This window comes from Dreissena polymorpha, chromosome 15 (genome assembly GCF_020536995.1).
Source record: "Dreissena polymorpha isolate Duluth1 chromosome 15, UMN_Dpol_1.0, whole genome shotgun sequence".
In the NCBI taxonomy this organism is placed as follows: domain Eukaryota; kingdom Metazoa; phylum Mollusca; class Bivalvia; order Myida; family Dreissenidae; genus Dreissena; species Dreissena polymorpha.
The window spans coordinates 1,556,883-1,571,083 of NC_068369.1; the positions used below are offsets into that span (position 1 = coordinate 1,556,883).

Genomic DNA, 14,201 nt, shown 5'->3' on the forward strand with positions numbered 1-14,201 from the left:
ACAAATATGGATGAATATTAAGAATATTTTGACAACATTCAAGGATTATGACTCATTATGCATGCAATACACAGCATGTGTGAAAATGATTATTCTTTCTCACCGCAGATTCTAGATCCATGTTTCCCTCCAGATTAGGTGGCAGTTGAAAACTTCCAACCAACTTCACTTCCCCTGTGCCCTCCACAGCTTCTATGTCCACAATTCCACATTTCAAAGCCTCTGTGATGCTCAGGCGTTGGCCAGTCAAGGAATTGACAACTTTTCCAGTTGAATCCATGAAGAAGCCAGGTCTTGTAACATATGTTGCTGAACCTTGATTCACCACCACTTCTGTAGCAGTCTTTGAAACAAGTTTTCCATCTTTGAACACTTGTTCATGCTTAGGAGAAAAAGGAGACCCTTCATTGATTTGTAATATTTCATCTGATTTCAATTTGTTTCTTTCCATAAAATTGCTAGAACCATCAACGATGTCATCTGAAGAAAGTTTTGGCTGAATAAAGCCTGCATGAATGGCCATTTGCAAAGGTACTATTTGTCCTTGTGGTGATGTAAACATTGCAGTTTCTGTATCAATCTTTCCTTTCATTATAGCGTCAGAAATGGACATTGGCATTTCAATATGTTCACCTGTTTCAGCCATATTAAATTCACACTGCTCCATATCAAGGAAACCACAGATAACAGCTTCATCAACTGACATACTTTCACCGGATTGAGGATCAACATACTCCCCAGTTTTAACATCAATAAGACCTGCCAGAAGAGCCTCTGTAAGACTGATGGATAGAGATTCAAATGATCCACTCTGTTCACTGCTTGGTGTTTCTAGAAACTCTGTACTTGACTCTCTTTGATAACTTGGTGTTGTAGGTGTAAAAACAATTTCTTGAAATCCATTCGTTTTTTCAGCAGAACTGGTTGTCATATCTTCCTTTACACTACTATCAACAACAGGATGACTTTCAATGACCATTTGTGTAAATGTCAGTGGCTTACTCATAGCACCTTTCACTATACTCACAACCTGCCCTCGAGGGAAGTTGTTATTGACAAGAGGAGACAAATAGCCGTTATACAAAGCTTCCTCAACACCAAAAGACTTCCCTTTTCTCACATCCCAATATAAGCCACTTTCAGAATCAATTAAACCACTTCTGAATGCCTGTTGCAAGCTATATGTAACCCTGTCCTTTTTGGGGGCTTTGTATTTGAATGGTTTACCATCATCACACACTAGAACCTTTGAAATTATTGCCTCATCAACAGACACAACCTTAGAATTAAATGGATTTGTAAATGTTCCATCCATGCAATTGATAAATTTGTTCTTAAGAGCTTGAGTGAAAGTTACAACCTTTAGCTCTGTTCCTGGTGCATCTATCTTGTACACAGTGTCATACTTTAGTTGTTTCTTGCCTTTGTCTTTAACTTCTGTTTTAACCAGACCAGCTTTTATGGCTTCGGAGACAGGAATCACACGACCTGCTTTTGTGTCAACAAACATACCAGATGGAGCGAGAATTCCTTGTTTTAAAGCCTCAGAAACACCAACTTGCTTGCCATTTGCAGTGTCAAGCACAGATATAATGTTGTAAGTGGTGCTTTTTGTTGGTGAGGTCGATTGGGACATAGACGTTTTTTCCGAAGAAACTGTTCCTGATACAAGCCCTGCCTGCAAGGCTTCTTCCATGTCATATGTCTGTCCAGAGCGACCATGATAGTATGTTGTCAAATCTTTGTCTAATATTCCTCTTTGAACAGCATCTGTAACACTCACTTTTTCACTGGTTCTTGAATCAACAGCTTGTGTGAGAATGACCTGTTTGCGATCTTTAATATCTGTTCCATACTGTTGTGCAAGATGACCAGTTATCAATTCATTTTTCAATGCATCTTCAACTGTCATTCTTGTGTGAGTCTTGAAATCAACATAGTGACCAGAGTCTGAATCCAAAATTCCTCTTCGTTTTGCTTCAGATATGTCAAGATCTTTTCCGGTCATTGGGTCTTTTACTTTTTGAACCACTATGCCTTTGACAATTTCTTCATCAGTTATTTCTGGGCCATGTTCTACTCTAGCAAAACCTTGCATCACAGCATCATCAAGCGGTATCATTTGATCTGTAAGCCTATTATAGACAAGACCCCTTTCAGGATCAAATAATCCTTTTTCTATGGCTTTCTTCAAAATATATTCTTTCCCAGTTAAAGGGTCTATAATTGCTTTAACAGTTACTGTTTCTCTCCTTACGTCAGTTAAAACTGGAACAGTCATGACTTCGTCAATAACCACCAGTCCCTTTTGCGCTGCATCTCTCAGTGAAATGGTTTGTCCAGTCCGTCTGTCAAAATACTTACACATAGACTGATCAAGAATACCATTTGAAACTGCCTCAGTCACTGACATTTCCTCTTTTGTTCTCGGGTCCAATACAGCCTTGACAGTGTAAGCTTTTTTCCCCATTTCAATCTGCACACTAGCAGGCTTCAAAAAAGAACTTGCTTGCGAGGAAACAGAACTTGTTGATTCTGCTTCAACAAATCCTCTATTCACTGCATCAGGTATTGTGAATTTCTCTCCAGTTTTCAGATTGATATAATAGCCACTCTTCAAGTCTAACAAACCTTTCTTTATTGCTTGTGAAGCTTCAATTCTATTGCCAGACATGGGATCCAATACTGATCTAATTGTGTACGAAACTTTTTCTTGAATGAAACTATTCTCACTGCTGACAGACTGTGTTTCTGAACTGTCAACTTCAATCAACCGCTCTGAAATTGCTTTACTAATAGGCATTGTAGAACCATCATCAGAAACATATAAGCCAAGCTTTTCATCAATTATTCCTTTTTGAATGGCTTGTTTCACCGAAATGAAGCGTCCCTGATCTTGGTCATATACTGACTTTATATGCATGGTTTCTTTCTCATGAATATATCTCTTAGGCAAAGTGTCTGTAAATATACCACTTTTTCTTGATGTCTGCAACCCCTTTGCAAAGCCATACTTGATAGCATCTGAAATAGTCATCTCTTGACCTGTGTAAGTATTCCGGATCAATCCTGCTTCTACGTTCAGTATTCCTTTATCTACTGCTTCAGGAATGCTCAATAATTCCTTTGTTTGTGGATCAACAATTGTATCAATTTCAAAAGACTGTGTCTGTGAAAGAGTATTTTCAGACGTCTTGTGATAATTCTCAGACGAATTCATATTTGCTTCTACTTCACTCGCTGTGACATAATTCTGATCCATTGCTTCATTTAAAAACATACTCTTCCCTGTTCTTGAATCTTTATATTTCCCCTCGTATTCATCAATAATTCCTTTGCGAATTGCTTCATGAAGAGACAGTTTATCTCCCGTTTCCATATCTAACACAGCAGCAACCTTCATCTTTTTCTTTTCTGAGAATGTCACTTCTGCTTTAAAGCCTTCTTTGGACAAGCCTTCTTTCATTGTAATGCTGTCCATGACCTGTCCCTGGATATATCCAAAGTTCAGGGCTTCAACAATGCCCATGACTTCTCCTGTTTTTGGATTTGTGTATGTACCATCATGAGGATTAATCAGGCCTGTGTCAAGTGCAGCACTAAGGCTACATGATGTTCTTTGTCTGGGATCATGCACAGATTGCACATGAATCTTGTCTTTGGTTTTCATCACCAAACTGGCAGCAGCATGAACTTCTGGAATTGTTTCATGAAGTTGACCTTCGTTCATCATCTCAGCAAGACCCCGCCTGCTGTCCTTGACAAGATGACCAGTGTTGTCTATTAAAGCTGTATCAAGTGCATCCCTTAAATTGATGTACTGACCAGAAGGGGTCTGCAGTTTGACAGATTCTGGATGAATGTGACCACTGTCTACAGCTTTTCTCAAATGCATGTACATACCCGAGTCAGGGTCTTGGAACATTCCTGTTTCTGGATTCAGATACCCACTTGACACTGATTCCATGAAATGCATCATTTCAGTGTCCTTTGCTGTGACTGATGTGAGTTCTCTCACTTGAGTAACTTCAAGAATGTTTGGTCCAACAACATTAACTTTCGTTGCTTCAATAGAAATTGGTTCTTTCTCAGGAGGTAAATTTGACCTCTGGTCCAGCCCATTTTGTTTTTGTTTTTGGGTCAGAGTATTCATGTTAACAGCATCAGTATGTTTCTTTCTAGTGGTTGTGGCCGCTTTAATTGCCAAATATGGAGCTCCAATCAAAGCAATTAGACCTTTCTTTGCAGCATTCTTCATTGACACCTTGGTTGCTGAACCCTCCACATAAGATCCTGTTATTGGATCGATTTTTCCTTTAGCAATTGCCTCAACCAGTGTGTACATCTTCCCAGAATTAACATCATAAAGTGAAGAGTTGCCATCAATGTATCTTCTTTTAACAGCTTCCCCTAAGGTCATTGATTCACCAGTACTTCTATTCATAAACATTCCTGTTTTTTCATCAAATGCCCCAGACTCTAAGGCTGTATTCAAAGTCATACTTTCTCCAGTGACTGTTTCTTCCTCATATAATGTTGTATCTAAAAGCTGACCTCTGATTGCATCAAGGATTGTCATTCGATTACTGGTCGTTGGTTCAGTGTACTGACTCTTTGCTAGATCAATAAAACCTTGGTCAAGAGCCTGTGTAAATGACAATCTCTTCAGCTCATCTGATGGTGCAACCTGATTGACAATGATAGTTTTTTCATACTTTCTTTCAGGTTCAATATTTACTGGTTCTCCAGATTCAGATATCCAGCCATATTTGATCGCTGTTGCAATAGACATAATGTCACCATTTAGTGGATTTGTGAATGTCCCAGCCTTTTCATCAACTAAACCTCTTTCAATTGATTCTTGGAATGTTATGCCTCTAGGTTTTATCATTGGCTCAGTAAGGGAGGTTTTCAAATGTGTTTCTACTGCCGTGTGTATATGCTGATCACTGTTATCATTAAGGTACTGGAAATTGTTAGTAACAAAGCCCGACTGCATTGTCCTGGTGATGGTTTTGCCTGGTGGGGGAATAAGTCCTTCAATAAAAGCTTCCTTAAGATTCCATCTACGTCCTGTTACTGAATGAACAATCTCTAATGAATTTGAGTCAAATACATCCTGATCAATTGCATTTCTCAGATTAATTACCTCAGCATTTTGGGGATTTACAATGTAAGATTCTTCAGTATTTATCAAACCATCTCTAAAAGCTTCAACAAATGACAATGCTTCAAATGATTCAGATGTAAAATATTCATTCAGAGATTTAAAGGTAACTTTCTTCTTTGGTGATTTTACAGGAGTGCTCGTCTTCTTCAATACACCAGGAACAGATTGTGATGTCTTTGAAACTCGTGTTTCATCATCTTCTTTTCTCATGTCAGATGTGAGTTTTTGAATCAACATGCCAGGCTGACGTTCTTTTCTTACTGTCTCGTCAGAATATTCACCACACATGAGCCTCAGAGCGTTGGCAGTTGGAGAATCTATCAAATTCTTGTTTTCTGCCTCAGTAATAGTCATGGTCTCTTTTGTTACTTTGTTTTGTATGGTACCATGATCAAAATTGATGAGAATGTCCGGTCTTTCAAGTATACACAATTCAGCAAGTTCTTCAATAGTGTCAGTATCAAGGTATCCTTTCTGCACTGCTTCAGCGACACTTATGGTCTCACCAGTTGTTGACCTCATAACCTTGCCGGCTGACCAATCGATGATCAGATCTTTTGGTTTGGAAGTGGAGGGCACAGAGAAGACGTTTTCACTTGTTTCCCTGGTAGTGGTGGTGGATGAAATAAATTCCCTGGGGCCAGTGCCAGGAAGCTGTCAATAGATAAGTGTGGTTAGGTGTTATTATGAAACAAACAGATTTATAGGCTATACCTTTGTGCATGTGACCCTTGAATCCTGTTTCTCCTGAAATAAGTTAGGCTCTCGTCCATCATCCTCCTCTCACAATCACACAGTTGATTAATATTGAAAACCTAAACTGGTTACACAGAAACTCTAGCAATGTTTTCTCAAAAATACTTGCAAGATTGTGCTAAAACACCAAACATTAGACACAACTATTTAGATGGCTAACAATATTGCAAGTATCAATGAAAAATCCATAACCCTGCTGACAAATCAAAATTAGGTTGTTGATTACACACAAAGCAAAAAGACTTACCCCAGTATAGCGATCAGCAGCCTTGTATTCCATCGAAGATGCTGGCTCTGTGAATAGTGACTGTGGTGGAGATGGCCTTATTTGGTCACCTGGTTTAGCAAAGATGATGGTTGTTCTAGGCTGCTGCAACACCTCTCTGACGTTTTCTGTATGCTGAAGATGCATGTCACCATTGACTGGAGTTACCCCATTGACTCTGTGAGCTTGAGAACCATTGAATTCTGTTGATGAATAACCATTGCCATTCACAGCAGCAACTGGTGATCTTGGACTATTGCCATTCACAGCCACAACAGGGGGTCTTGGACTAAACTGCTTTTTCTCAGCGAGCTTCCTTTCAGTTTCAGAGTTTTCTTTGATGGCATCATACACGGCTTTACCAGCGAGTACAGGAGCACCAACAATTGCAAGCAAACCCAACTTCAGAGCTTCTTTTGGTGACATTTTCTTTCCAGTAACCTTGTCAGTCACTTCTCCTGTTCTTACATCAACCAAACCTTTTTTAAAGGCTACATCCAGTGGAATGACATCCCCTGTACTGGTGTCAAAAACTTGAGCTTCTGTGGATCTAATATGGCCTTCTGTCAGTGCTTTCTCTAAAGGAACATCTGTACCTGTCAGGGTATCATGGAATTTACTTGTTTCTTTATCAAAAACATTGTCAACTAACCCGTCTTGTATTGCCTGCATTAATGGCAACCTTTCACCCAGATGTGTCGTCACTTCTGCTGTTACACCATCCATTATACCTTGTTTCACAGCTGCTTCTAATGTAAGTCTATCCCCAGTTTGCCGGTCAAGAACAGACACCAAGTTTCCATCTATAATGTGTTGGGCTAGTGCTTCTTTTAGTGTGTAACTTCTTTGTGATCTTGGATCCGTAATCATTCCAGTATTTGGGTCAAAAAGTCCAGTGGCCACAGTGTCTAACAAGTTTAGTGGCTTGGGTCTTGTTTGCTTCACATCAATATCAGGCCTAAAAGCAACTTTCTCTGCTTTAGCCTTTTTATCATTGACTTTTCCAGTCCTGGGATCAATTATTCCTTTATCAATACATTGCCTCAATGTCAAGCTCTGTCCAGTGAGAATGTCTCTCATGGCTGGTTTATTTTCATCTAGAACATCTTTATCAATGGCTTCTTGTATTGTGATGTATTTTTTAGTATCAGGATCCCTTATTCGCCCTGACCTTGCATCAATCAAACCCAGTTTCATAGCTGACTGGAATGACATGCCATCAGTCAGTGGAAGGCTTTCTAATGACTCCTCAATGGGAGAGTCTGACCGTGAACTAGCAGATTGGTTGTCTACCACGGCCATTTCTTGTTGTCTCCATGTCCGAACTCCCTGCTGCTGATGAAGCTCCAGTGGCCCTTTTCTTTCATCTTTGTCCTCAACTGCTGTAGAATAATTCAGAACCTCATCTGCAAATGCGCTTTCACCTTTCTGGCCACTAACATTGAACTTCTCCATTTTCATATCAACAGTAGATTGCAAGTCAGAGTCCGTAGATTTTCGACGTTGCTCTCTTTCAGACGCCTTTCTGTCTGATTTAATCTGCATTCTTTCAATGTCACTTGCATCTGTTGCTTTTGACAGTTTAATATATCCCTTTTTCAGGGCCAGTTCTAATGGAATATTTTGTACAGTGTTCACATCAAAGTAAGTTCCATTTTCCACATCGATAATTCCATCTTTCACTGCTTTAATTAAAGAAATTTCACTTCCATCACTCTGATCAACAACGGAAGATATCTTCTTGAATGGGAATGAAGAATTACTAGCATTTACAGTGCTGAGTAATTTATCTTCTTCTTTAACCTTTGAAGTGACCTCTCCATGGATGAGACCTTTTTCTAAAGCAACGTTTATTGGAGTTGTTTCACCAGTCAAAGGGTTTCTGTAAAGTCCTCTAGATACATCCAACACGCCATATCGTATAGCGTCGTCATATGACATCATTTCCATCGTTCTCGGGTCTATGACACTATTGATGCTGAAGGTGACTGTTTCTGAGGAAATCTCTTCCACCATGCTGGATTCCACTATTTCCTCTTCATTCCCGATATGGATGCTTTCAGTTGAACTAGAACTTGATCTGTCTATAGCTGCTTGCTGAGTAATGACAAGCTTTTTATCAATGGCCTCATTTAGGCTGATCACTTCACCAGTCATGGGGTTAATGTACTTTTCCATTTTTCCGTCAAGAATTCCCTCATCAACAGCTTTAGTTATTGAAAGATGTTCCCCAGTTCTTGGGTCAACAACAAATTTCACCATCAATGTTGTCTGTTTAGTTGTGATGATTTTACTACCCTCACCCTCCTGATTTGAAATAACTGACATAAGTTCAGCTTCGATAAGCTTCTTTTCTATAGCCTCTGGTATAGAAAATTTTTCACCACTGAATGGATGAATGTACAGTCCTTTGCTTTCGTCAATCAAGCCTTGTTTGATTGCATCGGCAACATCAATTTTCTGTTTTGTCTTTGGGTTGTATACAGATTTCAATTGATAGGTTCTTGTTTCATGAAGGATTCCCCCAGAGCCTTTTATACTTGAATCATCATCAGTTACTACAAAACCTTTTTCAACAGCTTCACTGATTTTCAACTTCTGAATTTTTCCTTTGGAGTCAACTCCACAGTAAAGTCCTTGCTCTAAATCCAGAATACCTTCTTTGACAGCCTGGCTCACTGGTATTTTTTGTCCTGTTCGGGGATGGATTACGCCTACGATAGAAAACGCTTTTGTCTCTTTCACTGATCCTTGGGATGGCTCAGAAGCTTCCACACCTCTCACAAAGCCTCTAGATAAGGCAGACTCAATAGACATTCTCTCTTCTGTGATTGGATGTATGAATAGACCTTTAGACATGTCCAGTAACCCCCTATGTATAGCCTCATTAACACTTATTTCCGTTTTAGTCCGTGGATCAACAACCGATTTAACCTTGAAGTGTTTAGTCTCAGACACAACATGCTCTGTTACTTTTGGTTTGGTTACGACAGTTTGTGTAAAAGAGAAGTTTCCATCACCTGATTTTCTTCTTGCAAGCTTAGCTTCAACTGTAGCTTTGCCAGTGGTGAGTAGCTGCTGACTCATCTCCGGATTGGATTTTATCTCTCGAACCCAGCGTTCAATATCTGCCTCAGCTGATGATACAGAATCCACCTGATCACTAGGCTTTCTGGAAACCTCAGGGGGCCACTGTGAGGACAAACGCAGCAGCCCTCGTTCAATCGCTGTTTTGACTGGCATGGAAGCACCAGTGTTTGGATCACGGAATGTTCCAGTCTGCTCATTCAAAAGGCCCCTGGCAACAGCATCGGATACTGATATGGAACGTATGCCTGCCTCCTGCTGGCCAGGCTGCAAGCGAGTTGTAACTGTAGTGTGTGCAATAGCTGGAGTGAGCCATTCAAAAACAAGCTGAGCATCCTCAGTGGAAATGATTCCTTCTTTTGCAGCCTGCTGCAGGGATAGGGCCTGTCCAGACTTTGGGTCTTTGACTTCAGCTTTTTCTGGGCGCAACATTCCAATTTGAACAGCTTTCAGCACAGATATATTTCGACCACTTGAATCTTTCATTGAAGTGCCTCGTGTGAGCATTTCATAGGCCTCTTTGGTGACCAGACCTTGAGCTGAAGCTGCTTTTAGCAAAATTCTCCTGCCTGACGCTGTATCAACAAAATCACCATTGCTTGTGATGATGCCCTGTTTGAATGCTTGAGGAATACTTATTAAAGTGCCAGATCTAGTATCTTGTACACATAGTTGACTAAATGACAGTTGTTCTTTCACTAACTTGATCAAACCCTTGTTTAAAGCTTCAGTCAGAGTATAAGATTTTCCATTCACATGTACAGTTCCTTGAATGTCCATCAATCCTTTTTCAATGGCCTCAGTCACTGACAGCACATCACCAGTTTTGGAATCAACAATTGTTTTTGAATTTGCATCAATTACTCCAAGTTCAATTGCATTCTTGAAAGACATTGTCCTGCCAGTCTGCATGTCCATAACCATTCCATCATCTAAGATTGCTCCTTCTTGCATGGCCTCTGGAAGCAATAAAAGTTTAACAATCAGTTTTCTCTGGTAAGCATCATCCAGTTTATGTTTCTGGCCACTAGATTTGTTCAGGTACATCCCACTTTGTGGGTCAATAATACCAGAATTAACAGCTTCAGACACGGTCATCATTTTCCCAGTAGATGCATCTTTGATTTCTTTCCTAGTTGGATTTACCAGTCCCATCTCAACTGCTTCAATGAGTGTAATTTCTGTATCGTTCAATGGATTTAGTACTTTTCCTGTCTGTGGATTATACAGTCCACTTTCAAGAAGATCTCCTAATCCCAATGTCATGGTAGTTGCTCCCAGATCACTATCAGAAAATACAGCCTGTGCTTGTGTAATGAAGGTCACGGTCTCTCCTTCACCGATAAGATTGGTCATGTCGACATGAGACATAAGACCTCTAGCCACCGCTTCTTGGAGAGTAATACATGTCCCAGTCTTTGGATCTTTCATGGAGTTATTGGTCGGATTGAACAAGCCTTTCTGTATGGCTTCTAACAATGTACATTCATTACCCGAGTACGGATCGCATATCCCACATGTGGCCGTTAGCTGGCGCATAAGATCACTGGTCATATATTTGTTTGCAACGGCTTGAGTAACATTCATTCTTTTCTTAATTCTTGAGTCATACACAGTTCCAGTTTCACTGTCATAAACACCAAGTTTAATAGCGTCAGCCAATGTTACTTTCCGTCCAGTGCTTGGATTTAATATTGACACAACATTGAGATACGTTCCTTTTGGAGCTAGGCATCCCTGCTTCACAGTTATCAGGGTTTGCGCAGACTGGCTTCTATCAGCTGAATCAGTCACATCAAACGATCCTGGTTCAGCACCAGTAAGACTGGAAATACTAGCAACCTTGTTTGATAACCTCTCCATTGACACAGCTGCTGGTTTCAGCCTCCATTTCACTGGTGATGGAGAGGCAGTAGCTGTTGCTGTGGCCGTCACAGAGACAGAAGCACTGTGAGCTCTCATTGCTGTTTCGGGCAGGATGCTCACATTGACCGCAGTCTGGCTTCCAAACATTTGACCCGTGTGGCCCATGGCTTGCAGACCACCATATCCCTCGAAGTCGGCAAGCTGCGTGAAATACTCCTGCATGTCTTCATCCACCAGCATGGATGAGCGCTTTGTAAGCTCAGCTCGAAACGTCCGCAGGAGTGGGACCTCGTCTGTCACCAGGGTGGGGAACTGAAGTGTAGTGGTAATATTCTTGTGAAAATAAATGTGGACCTTAATTTATTTGGATTAATTGTATACATATTTTTTAGACGTTAATGACAAGTTCTATAACTACTTATAATTAAGTATGCGAGTAGCATAAATAAACTAGAACGGCGCGGATGAGACGCGTATCCCCACTCCGCATGTTTGACCCAGGGGCGCCCCAGGGTTGGTAATGGGACCATGCATAATTGAGATTGACCGTTTTATCATAAGAGAAGTTCAGTATCAATTAGAAGTGAATCGGTGTAGAAATGAAGAAGTTAAGTAAAAGGCAATTTTAGGTGGGTGTGGCCTATGTGGGCGGGGCGCCCCAGGGTTGGTAATGGGGCTATGCATAGTTGAGATTGACCGTGTTGTCATAAGAACAGTTCAGTATCAATTAGAAGTGAATCTGTGTAGAAATGAAGAAATTATAGTAAAAGGCAATTTTGTGTGGGTGTGGCCTATTTGGGCGGGGTGCCCCAGGGTTGGTAATTGGGCCATGCATAGTTGAGATTGACCGTATTGTCATAAGAGGAGTTCAGTATCAATTAGAAGTGAATCGGTGTAGAAATGAAGAAGTTATAGTAAAAGGCAATTTTGGCTGGGTGTGGCCTTTGTGGGTGGGGCGCATCAGGGTTGGTAATAGGGCCATGCATAGTTGAGATTGACCGTATTGTCATGCATAGTTGAGATTGACAGTATTGTCATAAGAGAATTTCAGTACCAATTTGAAGTGAATCTGTGTAGAAAATAATGAAGAAATTATAGTAAAAGGCAATTTTGGGTGGGTGTGGTCTATGTGGGCGGGGCGCCCCAGGGTTGGTAATGGGGTCATGCATAGTTGAGATTGACCGTATTGCCATAAGAGAGGTTCAGTATCAATTTGGAGTAAATCGGTGCAGGGTCGCACATATGCTCATAGCTACCATGTGTGTAAGTTTCAAGGTTCTAGTGCTTATAGTGTAGGAGGAGATAGTGGCCAGGATGGACAGACAGACAGGCAGACAGACGGACGGACGGCGGAAATAACCACTATATCCCCACGCTTTTCAAAAAGGTGGGGATAACAAAGCGAAACTTTATATATTCCTCGGCAAGAAAAAAAACTCACAATAGGTGCATTGCTTTTTTATGGCAAGAGAAAAATACAGATACACCAAAAAAAGGTTATAAATCAACACTCTGCCAAAAATGTTAATTATATTTAAATTAATTTACACAATCATTTATTAAACCATCATGTTTTCAGTGGCAAATCCATCTATAAGAAATGACAGCTGAGGGATCTGTGGAAGTAATCATAAAACAGTACAAGTATAGAAATTCTTGCCTTTAACTGTAGTAAAATTCGCTAACTATTGTTCATAAAAACTGAAGACCGACTTACATGCACAGCAATATTGTTTGCCGAGAAGATATCTTTGATCTCCTGGAGTCTCCTGTTAGCCCAGAGCACTTGGTCAATGTACTGTCTGTTCAGATTGTCCAGCTGGTTTTTCAGGGCATCAGCACCCGTTGTCTTGCGGGCTCGTTTACGCACCCCATCCACCGTGACCTGAGCTCCCTGGGGACCCTGTAGCCTTTCCTGAAACTGCTGCAGCTTCTTCTCATAAATCTGAAAGAGAGCAGGTTTTTTGTAATTACTTCACATGTCATATATCATTATAAGTCATACAAATGGTAAAATATGATGTCCATATTGTTGCCTGACATAGAAACTACTGATAAAATGTAGAATTTAAGATGTTATTTTTCCAAAATATATTTTAATTACATTTTGTTTTATTGTCAAATAATTGCTACTCAAAAGTTTATTTAAAGGCCTTCCATAATGTTTTGCACAGAACGCCTTAAAATTATCAATGTTTTAGACCTAAGTTGCATGAAAGATTGTTCATGCTCAAATAGCAAGAGCATCAACTTTTAGTTACTTCGAGAATAAAAGTTGTTAGTTGATATATAAAATATAGTAAGCTTATAGTGGTGCATGGATGAAATATTCACACACGGAAAGCCACAATTATTTGTGATAAATGACACTTCCATACTTTCAACAGGACATTCACATTTTTAACAAACAAGAGCTGTCAGAGGACAGCGTGCTCGACTATTCGAGTGCTTGACAGTATAACGTAAGCCATCATGGGGAAATTGCTCATATTCAATAATTTATTAGACAATCTTTAAAAAATGAAAAAAGGAAAAAAAAAATTATTTATTTTTTTTTTTTGGGGGGGGGGGGGGGGTAGGGGGGAGTTGGGGGGGGGGGTGAGAGATGGGTATAATGTAGGTGTGGTAATTTATAAGTTGATGTTTAAAAAAAAAATGGGGGGGGTGGGGGGTAGGGGGGGTGGGGGGTAGGGGGGGTGGGGGTGAGAGGGAGGTATAATGTGGGGTGTGGTAATTTATAAGATGATGTTTAAAAAAATTGGGGGGGAGGATGGGGGGGGTAGGGGGGTGGTGGGGGTGAGAGGGGGGTATAATGTGGGGTGTGGTATTTTATTAGATGATGTTTAAAAAAATGGGGGGGGTCGGGGGGTAGGGGGGTGAGAGGGGGATATAATGTGGGGTGTGGTAATTTATTAGATGTTTAAAAAAAAAATAGGGGGGGGGGTTGGGGGGGGGAGGGATTCTGGGTAGGGGCGTGGGGTATTGTTTGGGTGGAATCCATTGTGGTATTCAGGTAAGTGTTGTTTTGTCAAAGTAATAATAAAATGTGATCATAAA

The 14,201-nt window shown here is 40.4% G+C and overlaps 1 protein-coding gene across 1 annotated transcript in view; it reads right to left on the reverse strand.

Moving 5' to 3' along the window:
- The window catches only part of LOC127860768 (microtubule-actin cross-linking factor 1, isoforms 1/2/3/4/5-like), a 258,995-nt gene that overhangs the window by 95,335 nt on the left and 149,459 nt on the right, over nt 1-14,201 (reverse strand). The window contains 3 exon segments of the mRNA XM_052399044.1: nt 104-5,824; nt 6,174-11,456; nt 12,862-13,089. Coding sequence (XP_052255004.1) covers nt 104-5,824; nt 6,174-11,456; nt 12,862-13,089 — 11,232 coding nt within the window.